The following is a 17130-nucleotide window of genomic DNA, read 5'->3' as shown; positions in this document are numbered from 1 at the left end:
GACTCTTTTTGAATTATGGTTTTCTCAGGGTATATGCCCAGTAGTGGGATTGCTGGGTCATATGGTAGTTCTACTTTTACTTTTTTAAGGAACCTCCGTACTGTTCTCCACAGTGGTTGTATCAATTTACATTCCCACCAACAGTGCAAGAGGGTTCCCTTTTCTCCACACCCTCTCCAGCATTTATTGTTTGTAGGTTTTTTGATGATGGCCATTCTGACTGGTGTGAGGTGGTACCTCATTGTAGTTTTGACTTGCATTTCTCTAATGGTTAGTGATGTTGAGCATCCTTTCATGTGTTTGTTGGCAATCTGTATATCTTCTTTGGAGAAATGTCTGTTTAGATCTTCTGCCTATTTTTGGATTGGGTTGTTTGTTTTTTTGATATTGACCTGCATGAGCTGCTGGTATATTTTGGAGGTTAATCCTTTGTCAGTTGCTTCATTTGCAAATATTTTCTCCCATTCTGAGGGTTGTCTTTTCGTCTTGTTTATGGTTTCCTTTGCTGTGCAAAAGCTTTTAAGTTTCATTAGGTCCCATTTGTTTGTTTTTATTTCCATTTCTCTAGGAGGTGGGTCAAAAAGGATCTTGTTGTGATTTATGTGAGTGTTCTTCCTGTGTTTTCCTCTAAGAGTTTTTTAAAAAAAATTAATTAGTTTAGTTTTGGCTGTGTTGGGTCTTTGTTACTGCGCATGGGCTTTCTCGAGTTGCAGTGAGAGGGGGCTACGCTTCGTTGTGGTGCACGGGCTTCTCATTGCGGTGGCTTCTCTTGTTGTGGAGCATGGGCTCTAGGGTGTGCGGGCTTCAGTAGTTGTGGCACGTGGGCTCAGTAGTCGTGGCTCGCGGGCTCTAGAGCGCAGGCTCAGTAGTCGTGGTGCATGGCTTAGTTGCTCTGCGGCATGTGGGATCTCCCCTGACTAGGGCTCGAACCCGTGTATTCTGCATTGGCAGGCAGATTCTTAACAACGGTGCCACCAGGGAAGTCCCCTTCTAAGAGTTTTATACTGTCTGGCCATACGTTTAGGCCTTTAATCCATTTTGAGTTTATTTTTGTATGTGGTGTGAGGAAGTGTTCTAATTTCATTCTTTTACATGTAGCTGTCCAGTTTTCCCAGCACCACTTACTGAAGAAGCTGTCTTTTCGCCATTGTATATTCTTGCCTCCTTTATCAAAGATAAGGTGACCATAGGTGTGTGGGTGTATCTTTGGGCTTTCTATCCTGTTCCATTGATCTATATTTCTGGTTTTGTGCCAGTACCATACTGTCTTGATTACTGTAGCTTTGTAGTGTAGTCTGAAGTCAGGGAGCCTGATTCCTCCAGCTCCGTTTTTCTTTCTCAAGATTGCTTTGGCCATTTGGGTTCTTTTGTGTTTCCATACAAATTGTAAAATTTTTTTGTTCTAGTTCTGTGAAAAATACCATTGGTAGTTTGACAGGGATTGCACTGAATCTGTAGATTGCTTTGGGCAGTATAGTCATTTTCACAACGTTGATTCTTCCAATCCAAGAATATGGTATATCTTTCCATCTGTTTGTATTGTCTTTGCTTTCTTTTATCAGTGTTTTATAGTTTTCTGCATACAGGCCTTTCTCCTTAGGCAGGTTTATTCCTAGGTATTTTATTCTTTTTGTTGCAATGGTAAGTGGGAGTGTTTCCTTAATTTCTCTCTCAGATTTTTCATTGTTAGTGTATAGGAGTGTGAGAGATTTCTGTGCATTAATTTTGTATCCTGCTACTTTACCAAATTCATTGATTAGCTCTAGTAGTTTTCTGGTAGCATCTTTAGGATTCTCTAGTATAGTATCATGTCATCTGCAAACAGTGACAGTTTTACTTCTTTTCCAGTTTGTATTCCTTTTATTTCTTTTTCTTCTCTGATTGCCGTGGCTAAGACTGCCAAAACTATGTTAAGTAATAGTGGTAAGAATGGGCATCCTTGTCTTGTTCCTCATCTCAGAGGAAATGGTTTCAGTTTTTCACCATTGAGAACGATGTTGGCTGTGGGTCTGTCATATATGGCCTTTATTATGTTGAGATAGGTTCCCTGTGTGCCCCACTGTCTGGAGAGTTTTTATCATAAATGGGTGTTGAATTTTGTCAAAAGCTTTTTCTGCATCTATTGAGATGATCATATGGTTTTTCTCCTTCAATTTGTTAATATGGTGTATCACATTGATTGATTTGCATACATTGAAGAATCCTTGCATTCCTGGGATAAACCCCACTTGACCATGCTGTACGATCCTTTTAATGTGCTGTTGGATTCTGTTTGCTAGTATTTTGTTGAGGATTTTTGCATCTATGTTCATCAGTGATATTGGCCTGTAGTTTTCTTTTTTTGTGACATCTTTGTATGGTTTTGGTATCAGGGTGATGGTGGCCTCGTAGAATGAGTTTGGGAGTGTTACTCCCTCTGCTATATTTTGGAAGAGTTTGAGAAGGACTGGTGTTAGCTCTTCTCTAAATGTTTGATAGAATTCGCCTGTGAAGCCATCTGGTCCTGGAGTTTTGTTTGTTGGAAGATTTTTAATCACAGTTTCAATTTCATTACTTGTGATTGGTGTGTTCATATTTTCTATTTCTTCCTGGTTCAGTCTTGGAAGGTCCTACTTTTCTAAGAATTTGTCCATTTCTTCCAGGTTGTCCGTTTTATTGGCATATGAGTTGCTTGTGGTAGTCTCTCATGATCCTTTGTATTTCTGCAGTGTCAGTTGTTACTTCTCCTTTTTCATTCTAATTCTGTTGATTTGAGTCTTCTCCCTTTTTTTCTTGATGAGTCTGGCTAATGGTTTATCAATATTTTGTTTATTTTCTCACAGAACCAGCTTTTAGTTTTATTGATCTTTGCTATCGTTTCCTTCATTTCTTTTTCATTTATTTCTGATCTCATCTTTATGATTTCTTTCCTTCTGCTAACTTTGGGGGTTTTTTGTTCTTTCTCTAATTGCTTTAGGTGTAAGGTTAGGTTGTTTATTTGAGATTTTTCTTGTTTCTTGGGGTAGGATTGTATTGCTATAAACTTCCCTCTTAGAACTGCTTTTGCAGTTCTTTTTGCATCCCATAGGTTTTGGGCCATCATGTTTTCATTGTCATTTGTTTCTAGGTATTTTTAAACTTCCTCTTTGATTTCTTCAGTGATTCTTGGTTATTTAGTAGTGTATTGTTTAGTCTCCATGTGTTTGTATTTTTTTACAGTTTTTTTTCCTATAATTGATATCTAGTCTCATAATGTTGTGGTTGGAAAAGATACTTGATACAATTTCAGTTTTCTTAAATTTACCGAGGCTTGATTCATGACCCAAGATATGATCTATCCTGGGGAACGTTTCACATGCACTTGAGAAGAAAGTGTATTCTGTTGTCTTTAGGTGGACTGTCCTATAAATATCAATTAAAACCATCTGGTCTGATGTGTCATTTAAAGCTTCTGTTTCCTTATTTATTTTCATTTTGGATGATCTGTCCATTGGTGAAAGTGGGGTGTTAAAGGCCCCTACTATTATTGTGTTACTGTCGATTTCCCTTTTTATGGCTGTTAGCATTTGCCTTATGTATTGAGGTGCTCCTATGTTGGGTGCATAAATATTTACAATTGTTATATCTTCTTCTTGGATTGATCCCTTGATCATTATGTAGTGTCCTTCTTTGTCTCTTGTCTTTATTTTAATGTCTATTTTCTCTGATGTGAGTATTGCTACTCCAGCTTTCTTTTGATTTCCATTTGCATGGAATATCTTTTTCCATCCCCTCATTTTAAGTCTGTATGTGTCCCTAGGTCTGAGGTGGGTCTCTTGTAGACAGCATATATACGGGTCTTGTTTTTGTATCCATTCAGCCAGTCTGTCTTTTGGTTGGAGCATTTAATCGATTTACATTTAAGGTAATTATCGATTGTATGTTCCTATTACCATTTTCTTAATTGTTTTGGGTTTGTTTTTGTAGGTCTTTTCCTTCTCTTGTGTTTCCTGCCAAGTTCCTTTAGCATTTGTTGTAAAGCTGGTTTGGTGGTGCTGAATTCTCTTTTAACTTTTGTTTGTTTGTAAAGGTTTTAATTTCTCTGTCGAATCTGAATGAGATCCTTCCTGGGTAGAGTAATCTTGGTTGTAGGTTTTTCCCTTTCATCACTTTAAATATGTCCTGCCACTCCCTTCTGGCTTGCAGAGTTTCTGCTGAAAGATCAGCTGTTAACCTTATGGGGATTCCCTTTTATGTTAATTGTTCCTTTTCCCTTGCTGCTTTTAAATATTTTTTCTTTGTATTTAATTTTTGATAGTTTGATTAATATGTCTCTTGGCGTGTTTCTCCTTGGATTTATCCTGTATGGGACTCTGCTCTTCTTGGACTTGAGTGACTATTTCCTTTCCCACGTTAGGGAAGTTTTTGACTATAATCTCTTTAGTTGTTTTCTCTGACTCTTTTTGTCTTCTTCTTCTGGGACCACTGTAATTTGAATGTTGGTGCATTTAATGTTGTCCCAGAGGTCTCTGAGACTGTCCTCAATTCTTTTCATTCTTTTTTCTTTATTCTGCTTTGTGGCAGTTATTTCCACTATTCTCCATTCTTCTGCTTCAGTTTTTCTGCTATTGATTCCTTCTAGAGTATTTTTAATTTCATTTATTGTGTTGTTCATCATTGTTTGTTTGCTCTTTAGTTCTTCTAGATCCTTGTTAAAGGTTTCTTGAATTTTCTCCATTCGATTTCCGAGATTTTGGGTCATCTTTACCACCATTACTCTGAATTCTTTTTCAGGTAGACTGCCTATTTCCTCTTCATTTGTTTGGTCTGGTGGGTTTTTACCTTGCTCCTTCATCTGCTGCATATTTCTCTGTTTTCTCATTTTGTTTAACTTACTGTGTTTGGGGTCTCCTTTTTGCAGGCTGCAGGTTCGTAGTTCGTCTTATTTCTGGCGTCTGCCCCCAGTGGGTGAGGTTGGTTCAATGGCTTGCGTATGCTTCCTGGTTGGGGGGGGACTGGTGCCTGTGTTCTGGTGGATGAGGCTGGATCTTGTCTTTCTGGTGGGCAGGACCACATCCGGTGGTGTGTTTTGGGGTGTCTGTGAACTTAGTATGACTTTACGCAGCCTCTCTGCTAATGGGTGGGGTTGTGTTCCTGTCTTGCTAGTTGTTTAGTATGGGGCATCCAGCACTGGAGCTGAGTCTTAGTGTTGAGACAGAGATCTCTGGGAGAGCTCTCTCCAATTAATATTACATGGGGCCAGGAGGTCTCTGGTGGTCCAGTGTCCTGGACTGGGCTCTCCCACCTCGCAGGCTCAGGCCCGACACCCGGCCAGAGCACCGAGACCCTGCCAGCTTCACAGCACAGAAGAAAAGGAAGAAAGAAAAAAATAAAAAACAGAACCCCAAAACAAATGGTAAAAGCAAAACTAAACAGACAAAATCACACAAAGAAATACACACTCATAAAAAGAAAAAAAAGAAAAAAAAAAAAGACAGCCCCAAGACAAATGGTAAAAGCAAAACTAAACAGACAAGGGACTTCCCTGGTGGTGCAGTGGTTAAGAATCTGCCTGCCAGTGCAGGGGACGTGGGTTCGATCCCTGGTCTGGGAAGATCCCACATGCCGCAGAGCAACTAAGCCTGTGCGCCACAAGTACTGATCCTGCGCTCTAGAGCCCGCAAGCCACAGCTGCTGAGCTCACGCCCAACAGCTACTGAAGCCCATGCCCCTAGAGCCCGTGCTCTGCAACAAGAGAAGCCACCATGTACTGCAGTGAAGAGTAGCCCCTGCTCGCCACAACTAGAGAAAGCCCACACGCAGCAACAAAAATAAAAAAATTAAAAATAACTAAACAAACAAAATCACACAAAGAAACATACACACACACACACTCACAAAGAGAGAACAAAAAAAAGGAAGATAGCAACCAAACCAATAAACAAATCCACCAATGAAAACAAGCACTAAAAACTAAACTAAGATAAACATAACACCAAAAACAAATCAAATGCAGAAAGCAAACCCCAAGTCTGCAGTAGCTCCCAAAGTCCACCGCCTCAGTTTTGGGAACATTTGTTGTCTCTTCATGTATTCCACAGATGCGGGGTTTATCAAGCCGATTGAGGGGATTTACTCCACTGCTCCTGAGGCTGCATGGAGAAATTTCCCTTTCTCTTCTTTGTTCGCACAGCTCCTGGGGTTCAGCTTTGGTTTTGGTCCCACCTCTGCATGTAGGCTGCCCTCAGGCCTCTGTTCCTTGCCCAGATAGGAGGGTGTTAAAGTAGCGGCTGATTAGGGCTCTCTTGCTCACTCAAGCCAGGGAGAGGGAGGGGTACAGTAGTCATAATTGGAACGTGGGGCGTGCCTGTGGCAGCAGAGACCAGCATGATATTACAATAGCCTGAGACACGCCGTGTGCTCTCCCAGGGAAGTTGGCCCTGGATCACAGGACCCTGGCAGTGGTGTGCTGCACAGGCTCCCGGGGGGGTGTGGGTAGTGACCTGCACTTGCACACAGGATTCTTGGTGGCAGTGGTGGCAGTGGTAGCGGTCCATGCCTGTCTCTGGGGTGCGAGATGATAGCTGCGGCTCGCACCCGTCTCTGGAGCTCGCTTAGGCGGTGCTCTGCCGTCTGTGGGCACACAGAGCAAGAAGCCCTTCTCCTTGTGCACTCTGAAATTATGATCTCTTGCCTCTTCGGCAGGTCCAGACTTTTTCCTGGTCTCCCTCCTGGCTAGCTGTGGCGCACTGGCCCCCTTCAGGTTGTCTTCACGCAGCCAACCCCAGTCCTCTCCCTGGGGTCTGACCTCCAAAGCCCGAGCCTCAACTCCCAGCTCCCACCTGCCCCGGTGGGTGAGCAGACAGGCATCTCAGGCTGGTGAGTGCTGGTTGGCACTGATCCTCTGTGTGGGAATCTCTCTGCTTTGCCCTCTGCACCCCTGTTGCTGTGCTCTCCTCTGTGGCTCTGAAGCTTCCCACCTCCTGTCCCTGCCAGTGTAGGGGCTTCCTAGTGTGTGGAAACTTTTCCTCCTTCACAGCTCCCTCCCAGAGGCGAAGGTCCTGTCCCTATTCTTTTGTCTCTTGTTTTTTCTTTTTTCTTTTGCCCTACCCAGGTATGTGGGGCTTTTCTTGGCTTCTGGGAAGTCTGAGGTCTTCTGCCAGCGTTCAGTAGTTGTTCTGTAGGAGTTGTTCCACATGTAGATGTTTTTTTGATGTATTTGTGGGGAGGAAGGTGATCTCCACGTCTTACTCCTCCACCACCTTGAAGGTCTCCCCCTCACATCTTCATTATCCTTTTATCTATTGATGGGCACTTGGGTTGCTTCCATGTCTTGGCTATTGTAAATAATGCTGCAGTGAACATAGGGGTGCATATATCTGTTCAAATTAGTGTTTTGTTTTCTTCGGGTAAGTACCCAGGAGTGGAATTGCTAGATCACATGGTAGTTCTATTTTTAATTTTCTGAGGACCCTCCATACTGTTTTGCATAGTGGCTGCACCAATTTACATTCCCACCAATAGTGCACGAGGGTTCCATTTTCTCTACATCCTCACCAATATTTGTTATTTGTTGTCTTTTTAATCATAGCCATTCTCACAGGTGTGAGGTGATAGCTCATTGTGATTTTGATTTGCATGTCCCTGATGATTAGTGATGCTGAGCATCTTTTCATGTACCTGTTGGCCATCTGTATGTCTTATTTGGAAAAATGTCTTTTCAGATCTTCCACCCATGTTTTAATTGGATTGTTCATTTTTTTGATGTTGAACTGTATGAGTTCTTTGTGAGGCATCTTTCTTGATCAAAAAGGGAGACTATGTGTGTTAGTGAGAATTTAAAGCAACTAACTTTCTCCTTGATCTAACCAGAGGAGTGAAAGAGAATTAAAAATTACTCTGTGATTCCTTGGCACTCAGTTTCCTGCCTCAGTGCTGTCCTTCCCTTTGGGAACTCTGCTTTAAGCATCAATGATTGGAGAAGCCCTGAAACCACTCACCCGAGGTGGTCCCCAGTGCTCAGATGTGTCCATGTATGAACACACAGACTCACTACCCCCACAATTAAACACTTCTCATAGCTGCTAAAGATTTACAGTCTGCTCTCCATGGAACATACTTTAAAATTCTTAACAATGTTAACCATTTCTCATTTGCCATAGGATATGAGAGAATAGTATACTGTATAATGAAGTTTTAAATTTGAATACATTTTCTTTCACATCTTATATGTCCTTAATATTTTATTAAGGTTTAAACGTATAAAGGTTTATTAAGAGCTAACCTAAATGACTTTATGTACCTATTGTAGAAGCAAGTTAAAAAGTACGCAAAAGCTTAATTACTACATTTTAATTGCTATTGTATATGTGATCATTTAATCTGGTTTTACAGTCCTAGCCTTGAATTGTTCCCAAAGTTATAATTTTGATTACTGAAGAATAGTTTGAATATTTTTTCTATTACCATATTTCACTGATTTTAAGATAAACAGTTTTTCAAACTTTGACATCTCTGACAGCTGGATACATCTTAGAAGTGATGGTGTGTCATAGCTTACTTGGTAGCTAGTTTTCCTTCTTGTACACAAAGTGGTGTGTCTTAAAGTCAGTGGATCTTATGTTTGATGAAATACGATAAAACACATTCATAGTATTTAAAATTAAACATATTATACAGGCATATCTCAGAGATGTTGCAGGTTCAGTTCCAGACTGCTGTAGTAAAGCAAATATCACAATAAAGTGAGTCACATGAATTTTTGATTTCCCAGTGCATATAAAAGTTATGTTCACATTATGCTGTAGTCTGTTAAGTATGCGTAGCATTATTTTTTAAAAAACAGTGTACACACCTTAATTAAAAAATACTTTATTGCTAAAAGATGCTAACCATCGTCTGAACTTGAACAAGTTGTAGGAGTAACATCAGAAGTCACTGATCACAGATCACCGTAACAAATACAATAATAATGAAAAACTTTGAGATACTACAACATCTAAAACATGCCACAAAGACATGAAGTGAGCACATGTTGTTGGAAAAATGGCACCGATAGACTTGCTTGATTCAGGGTTGCCACAAACCTTCAGTTTTTAAAAAACACAGTATCTGTGAAGTGCAGTAACATGAGCTATGCCTGTATGATGAGGGTTCTGGGAAGATGGCAGAGTAGGAAGCACCAGAAATCTGTCTGCCCACCTAGGTAGCAGTTGCATTGGCAGACTCCAGTGTAACTGTATTGGAACTCTGGAGTCAGCTGAAGGCTTGCAACTTCCAGTGGAAGCCTTGCACCATAAATTACAATCAGTGTTGGTCAGTTTTAACCATGGCAGACAGCCATGCACATATTCCTGGAGCAGCTTGCACATAGTATGGGATCCGGGGTGGACACAAAGGACGCTGTCCTCCACATATCATATCTGTGCTGATCACTGACTGCTGCTTCTGATCACAGAGGTGCTGACAGAGGGGTGGGCGGCCTTTGTTGTTGCACCTCCTCCATTGTTGCAAGCCCCTCCCCCTCTGGCTGAGGTGACTTTAAAGGGACTCAGAGGGCTGGCACCTTCCTCCCCGCTTTCACTTTCCTCTTTGTCCCCTTTTTGGAGCCAGACATTGAAGACTAAGACATTCAAAAGCAACCACATATACAGGGGAATTAGCCACCCTGCATGTCCAGGGTGGGAGGCACAGGCTTAGACATGAGCTGAGGGGACCTTGAGTTTCTGCTCCGGCTGATCTTTGGCACAGAGACAGCCTGCAGCTGTCAAAAACCAGTAAACCCCGGGGAAGGAGGAGAGTCTGGTGTCCAGAGTTAACACATTATTAGATTCAAATGTCCACTGTCCAGCAAAACACAAGGAATACAAAGAACAAGGAAAGTATGGCCCAGTCAAAGGAAAAAAATAAACTAACAGAAATTGTCCCTGAAAAAGACCTAACGGTGGACTTACTGGACAAAGACGTTAAAGCGCTGTCTTAGAGATGCCCAGAGAACTAAAGAAAGAAGTGGAGAACATCAGGGAAGCAATGTATGGACAAAACGGAAATATCAATAAAGAGATAAAGAAGTTCTGGAGCTGAAAAGTACAATAACTGAAATGGAAAATTCACCAGAGGGATTCAAAGCCAAATAGGATAATGGGAAGAAAAGTGAACAGATCCCACAGGGCCTGTGGGACAGCGTTGGGCAGTGTAAGAAAGCAAGTGGGATGGGTTTGCCCTGGTCCGACCTCTGGGCAACAGGAGGGGGGCCTGGAAAGGTCAGAACAAGGTGAGACCTTGTTCTGCTCTGACCCAGAATGCTGGGGGTCATTCTCCTGTCTCAGATATGTGCTCATGCCTTTATAAAGTTTTTTTGTTTTTTGTGGGGTTCTTTTGGTTTGTCTGTGTTTTTCTAGTACATCTCTGTTCCTAAGGATACTTTTTTCTCTTGCCTCCCTAGCAGTATTTGTCATCTGTTAGACTGACTTTCCTATGAAAAACTGTTCTTTAGGATTTCTGGTCATTGATTTATGTTTTCAAGGTGGAAATAGAACAGTTTCCTTAAAAAAGCATTTTTAGCAGGAACCTGAATAGTTGACATTTTACATATCATTTAAAATTTTTGTTGTATACACTGTTGTGTAGTTATTTTGAAATACTTGCTGTATTTTGGGCGGGTTTGGTCAGAGTTGGTAATTCCCCCACAGCTCAGCTCTGTGGGACATACCATATAGTTTTATTCCTACTCTACTATGTGAAGGCAAGTAGCAGACTGAGGGATGCATCCTTCTCCTTGGGTAAAATGAACTGTTTACCAGGGCTAATGACTCTTCTGCTTTCTTTCCTGAGAGTTGTGTTTAACTCATACATAAAAGCAGCTCAAGTTAAATAAAATTAGCCTGTAGAACTCCATAATCATGGATAAGAAGTGTTTTATGAGCTTTGTTTGAATTAACTTCATTTAATCCCCACAGCAGTCTTGCACGTTCTATTATTCTAATTTTAAAGATGAAGAAACTGAGGCAGCTAGAAGGTGGTGGAGCTGGCATTTGAAGCCACGCAGAACCCCGAGCCTCTCCCTTATCCAATGTGCTCTGTTCCTTCAAAGAGGGGAAGTTGCATAGCCTATCACAGACTTGGAGGCAGAGACTGCACTGTCTATGTAAGGATAGAGTTGAAAAGCCAATAATTTTTAAATTCTTGGACTCTCCAGGAAAAAGACCTCCACCTGGTGGAGCACAGTGGCGGGCTGCCTTAGCGTGGGGAGCCCCATGTACTTCCGCTCGGGAGCTCAGGAATTTGGAGAACCAGGATGGTGGAAGCTCGTCCACAACAGGCCCCCTACCCTGAAACCCGAGGGAGAGAAGCTGTCCATCTCCACTCTGAAAGTGAAAGGTACTTTCGTGAGCTGAGAGGTGCCAGTGTAGACAATCCGCTTTTACCAGGCACGGAGCCCTTGCCTCCCCGGAGCTGCTCTGCCCCACAGTTTTATTCTAACACAGTTTTTTATGCCGTAAATAAATATTATACAAAAAATGTTTTATAACTGCCTAATCAAGTTACCAGTTTAATAAATTTCCTTTAGTATCTGAAAGGTTCTCTATTTTCAATCTGTTTATTTATGGTTTTAATCTTTTTAGTATGGAAAATTTAAAATATACAAATGTGAAGTAATGTAGTGAATCCCCTGGTACCTTTGTCTTCACTTCAGCAGTTAACACTGGCAATCTTGGGTTTTTTTTGTTTGTTTGTTTTAAATATTTATTTATTTATTTGGCTGTGTTGGGTCTTAGTTGCAGGTCTTAGTTCCCCCTTGGCATGTGGGATCTTAGTTCCCCGACCAGGGATCAAACCCTCGTCCCCTGCATTGGAAGGCAGATTCTTAACCACTGGACCACCTGGGACGCCGCAATCTCATTTTATCTTGGCCCCTGGGTCCTTTCTCCCAACCCTCCACACATCCCCACCCTCGGATTATTTAGTAGCAACTTCCAGGCATCAGCACTTCCTTCCTAAATATTTCATGATTTATCTCTTATCCATAAGGACTCTTTTTTGTAGCCTAACCATAATGCCATTTTCACACTTATAAAAAATTAACAGTAGCTCCATACTATCACACATTGATCTGATTTTTAATGACCTTTTGAATTTTTAAAAATATAATTGGAAACAAATCTCATAGTATTGAAGGTGTAAAGTCTGAAAGTTCCCCACATGCCCACCCTGCCTGCAGCTTCACTCCAGCGGAGCCACTGCTGTCTCTTGTGAAGCTTTCAGAAGTCCCCTCTGCATATTGAAGCATTTTTTTACTGAAAAAAACCCCATAAACTGATTCATACTATATTACTTGTTCTCCATTTTTTTCCCCACTTACCAGTATACATTGGACATCTTCCCATAACAGTACATGTAGATCTACCCTATTTTCTTTTATTTCATTGCATTCCATTGAATGGCTATGTGATAATTTATTAAACCTTTACCCTGTTGATGGACATTTTGGTTATTTCTGTCCTTTTTTGGTATTTAAACAATACTATAATTACACATATTTGCCAATTTTTTGTGATAAATTCCTGGAAATAGGTTGCTGTATCAAAGGGCATATTTATTCAAAATTTTAATCATATTGCCAAATTACCCTCCAAAAAGTTGTAATAAAGTTTGTGCCCTATCAAAAAGGCATGAACTATCCATTTTTCCCCCTACGCTCTCTGAGCATTATCAGACTTTTAACGTTTACCAATTCCAGTAGGTGAAAGACGGTGCAGAAGTGTTTACATTTGCATTATAATTCCTTTTTCCTGGTTAAGAGAAATCTAAATCTTAGTTTAGGGCATTCATTGAACGTTTTTCTCTTTCAAACATGGAAGTAGATTCGCAATAAGTTAGAAAAAGAAGCTAACGTTGAATAGCTATTAAAAAATTTAGATATTTATTCTTTTCCAGCAGCCTCGAAACCAACTTTAGATCCCATCATTACTGTCGAGGGACTTAGAAAGCGGGTGAGTCGGAATCCTGTGGAATCTGCCATGGAATTGAAAGAGAAAAGGTCTCGCACTCAGGAAGCGAAGGACATCCGGAGAGCCCAGAAAGAGGCGGCTGGCTTTCTTGACCGCAGCACCTCCTCGACGCCTGTGAAGTTCATCAGCCGAGGACGCAGGCCGGATGTGATTCTGGAAAAAGGAGAAGTGATCGACTTCTCGTCCCTGAGCTCCTCCGACCGCACCCCGCTGACAAGCCCATCTCCTTCCCCGTCTCTGGATTTCTCTGCCCCTGGGACCCCTGCCTCTCACTCAGCCACGCCCAGCCTGCTCTCAGAAGCTGATCTGATTCCAGACGTGATGCCGCCACAAGCCTTGTTTCACGGTAAGACGGCCCGTCCTCGGGTCTCTTGGGTTGTGTGTGGCCCTGATGGCAGTGTGTGTGCTGTCCCTGTGGGCGGCGGGTCTGCATTCCCCTCCTGCTTTCTGCTCTGCGCAGATGACGATGAGATGGAAGGTGACGGCGTCATTGACCCCGGGATGGAGTACATCCCGCCCCCTGCCGGCTCGGCCGCCTCGGGGCCAGGGGTTGGAGGCAGGAAGAAGGTCAGAGCGCCTGAGCAGATCAAGCAGGAGGTGGAGAGTGAGGAGGAGAAGCCCGACAGGATGGACATCGACAGCGAGGACACAGACTCCAACACGTCCTCGCAAACAAGGGCTCGAGAGAAGAGGAAGCCCGTGCTGGAGAAGGACCGGAAGCCCAAAGGGCCCAGGTTCACCCCCGTGAGCATCTACGAGGAGAAGCTGCTCCTCAAGCGGCTGGAAGCCTGTCCCGGGGCCGTGGCCATGACCCCGGAGGCCCGGCGGCTGAAGCGGAAGCTGATTGTCCGGCAGGCGAAGAGGGACCGGGGGCTGCCGCTCTTTGACCTGGATCAGGTTGTGAATGCCGCGCTTCTGTTAGTGGACGGGATTTATGGGGCCAAAGAAGGAGGAGTTTGCAGGCTTCCGGCTGGACAAGCCATGTACAGGACAACCTGTCAGGACTTCAGAATCCTTGACCGGTACCAGGTAAGTGTTGGCCTCGCTCTCCAACTCCTGGGGCTGCAGCTCCAAGGAGCACGTGGGGATGTGGAAGAAAACAGCAAGGGAGAGAGGTACAAAAATGGCTGGGCTGTATTTTTTTTTATTTGTCCAATATGGACATCCTTTCATACATCTGAGTTTGGATTTTTGTTTTCCGTTTGGGGATTCCAGAAGGAACCTAGATGTTTTCTTTGTATCTCTTAGTCCCTGAGGGTGGCTGTACATGGTTTGGGTCGTGGCTTTGACGGACAGGTTTGTTGAGGACATGCAGCGTACTGGACACTGAGCTGAGCAGGAGTGAAGGCGTGTGAACATCTGTGTAGTTAGGTGACACCCTGTGGAAAGAGCAGCTGGGGTCAGTGTGGGTCAGCGTGGCCGGAGGATGCCTGTGTGTGAGCGCTCCCGGGAACAGTTGATTCCACCCAGAAGTGCTGGAATCCGCCTTCCCACGGCAGGAGCAAGACGACTTCTCTCTTGTATCTTTGCTGGAGTTTGCTACTAACCATCCTTCAACTGGTTTTGCTGATCTGATGGCTGTAAAATGAAGCCTTGTTTTTTTACATTTATTTGATGACAGGTGAAGTTAAACATTTTTTCTGTTTCCTAGTTGTTTGTGAATTGCCTGTTTGGATCTTTGCACATTTTCCTGTCTGCTTCTTTGGACACTAGTGGCATCTGGTCTTTGTTGCCAGCGTTCTGATATTACTCAGTGATGATACCGCATGTGGGGCTTTTCTTTCCTGGGGCTGGGCCTTTGCTCTGTGGGCCTTGCCATTTGAAATGCTCCTTTTTTTTTTTTTTAATAATATTTATTTATTTATTTGACTGCATTGGGTCTTAGTTGTGGCACGCGGGATCTTCTTTGTGACATGCAGGATCTTTAGTTATGGTATGCTTGATCTGGTTCCCTGACCAGGGATTGAACCCAGGCCCCCTGCATAGAGAGCACGGAGTCTTAGCCACTGGACCACTAGGGAAGTCCCTGAAACGCTCCTTCTTGAGTTCTGGAATTTATCCTAGCTTCTATTGTCTCTGGTTTGTCTCTTTAGAACACCCCTGTTGTTTGGATATTGGGCCCCCTAGACCAGAGATTTGCAAGCCTTTTCTATAAAGGGTCAGATAGTAAGTAGCTGTGGCTTTGCAGGCCAGCCCTGCTGTGCAGTGTGAGAGCAGCGTACATGATACATGATGAATGGGCGTCGCTGTATGCCAGTAACATGTATTTACGAAAGCAGGCTGGATTTGGCCTGTGGGGTCTGTAGTTCGCCAAAGACCCTTGCTGTAGCTGGATCCCCTTAATTTTCTTTATTTCCCTATTTCCCAGCTTTCCTTTCCTGGGAAGTAGTAACCTGCCTGCCTACATCCCAGAAGCCTCATAGGGAGGACCAGGAGCTGACCATGCAGTTGTTAAACTTCACCTGAATCTCCGTTTTCAGGACAGAGCTTCCACCCTTGGCTGCCTCAGAATCTCTTTGGAGCCGCCAGAGTCTAGCCTGCCCCTGGAGGGAGGGGTCATTTCTGGATGTGAACGGCAGAGGTGTCATTGGAGCTTTAACCTCTTAACTAAAGAGACGCTCAGTCCATAGCCACCCTGCTCACCCTCAGCTTCAGCAGGACCTGATGCCCCCGTTGCTGCGTTGTCCTGAGGCACCGGCTCTGGCCTGTCCTCACCGCTGCCTTAGGTTTTGGCTCTGCTGGTCTTAGTCACTTGCCACTTACTCATATGCTTTCGTTGCTGTCATCTGCTCACCTCTTCTTTGTTCTCATAGGTTTGTCTTTTTAATCCCTGTACTTAATTTTTAAAAGTATGAAATGCATCGTACCCATAGAAGAATGCATAGAACATATGGATATAATTTAGAGGTTAATAAGATAAATAACTATGAATCTAGCTCCTGGGTTAAGACACAGGGCATTAAAAACACCTTAAAGATCCTTCTGGGCACTGCTTGCTCCCCCCAGAGGGAGCCACTTCCTGACTTTCAGTGTTAATCATTCCTCTGCCTTTTTAACGTCTTTATCCCTAAACACAGTACTTTTAGTTGTTTTTTTGTTTGTTTGTTTGTTTTGAAAACTAAGTAGGAAGCACAGATGGAGCTGTGTAAGGAAATTGCTGCTATTAGATGAAGGCTTCCAGGAGAAGATAAGCTTGACGGGCTTTTTGGGTCACTGATGTAGATTGAATTGTGTCCCCAAAAGTATATATTGAAGTCCTGACCCCTGGTGCCAGTGAATGTGACCTCATGTGGAGATAGGGCCTTTGCAGGTATAAGTAGTTAAGCTGAGGTCACACTGGAGTAGGTTGGGCCCTTAACCCAGTGTGACTTCTGTCCTTACAAGAGGAGAGACACACAGGAGACATGCCATGTGATGACTGAGGCAGCTTTTACAGTTTTTAGAGTGATGTGTCTGCAGAGCTAAGGGGCAGCAAGCCTTGCCAGCCACACCAGAAGCCAAGAGAAGGACATGGAATAGATTGCCACCCAGAGCTTCTGGGAGACCACGGCCCTGTTGGCACCTTGCTGGCTGGCTTCTGGCCTCCAGAACCATGAGAGAAGGAATACATACATTTCTGTTGTTTAAGGCCCCCTGTTTGTGCAGTGTTGATACGGCAGCCCCAGGAAGCTCGTCCAGTCGTGTTCTGGCTTCAGCTGCCGTGCCGTGACCCCTTCCTGGGGAAGTCGGTGGCCAAGGTCGTTAAGGAGTCCTGGGAGTGTGAGCATCAGCGGGCTGCAGTGTGTACCAGCGAATGTGCGGAAATCTGGTTGCGGGGGGGTCCCTGTCCTGCGTCAGGGCTGCTGTGCTTCCCTCCAGCTTGTCAGAGGTCAGGGCGGTTATCTGTGGGGTAAGTGTCCTCCGCTGACCCAGGGAGCCCGCAGAGGGAGCAGGGGAGCCTCACATGCGTTGTGAACCAAGCTGAGCACGGACAAGCGTCCTCGGGTTTACAAGACGGTCCAGTGGGGCAGAGGCTTAGTGACGGTAGCCTCAGGATGTCTGCCCCTTGAGTCACACTTGTCGCTCTGTACTGGCCGCCATCGTGGTCCTGGCATCTCCCCTTGCCGGAGCCCCATCTTCCCCTCTGCTGGATTGAACCCCCTGTTTCCTGCTCCCCATCTTT

The 17130-nt window shown here is 43.8% G+C and overlaps 1 protein-coding gene across 2 annotated transcripts in view; it reads left to right on the top strand.

The window, feature by feature from the left end:
* KAT14 (lysine acetyltransferase 14) overlaps nt 1-17130 on the top strand; it is a 38993-nt gene that overhangs the window by 10276 nt on the left and 11587 nt on the right. The window contains exons 4-6 of one of the 2 annotated variants that reach the window (XM_068565536.1): nt 11156-11337; nt 12898-13314; nt 13429-13997. In XM_068565536.1, the coding sequence (XP_068421637.1) occupies nt 11156-11337; nt 12898-13314; nt 13429-13997 (1168 nt within the window). Of the gene's footprint in view, nt 1-11155; nt 11338-12894; nt 13315-13428; nt 13998-17130 lie in introns of both variants that reach the window. The other variant, XM_068565535.1, reaches the window with a different exon arrangement.

The sequence above is a fragment of the Eschrichtius robustus genome, chromosome 16, assembly GCF_028021215.1.
Source record: "Eschrichtius robustus isolate mEscRob2 chromosome 16, mEscRob2.pri, whole genome shotgun sequence".
NCBI classification, from domain to species: Eukaryota; Metazoa; Chordata; class Mammalia; order Artiodactyla; family Eschrichtiidae; genus Eschrichtius; species Eschrichtius robustus.
This window is presented reverse-complemented; position numbering and strand designations above follow the sequence as displayed.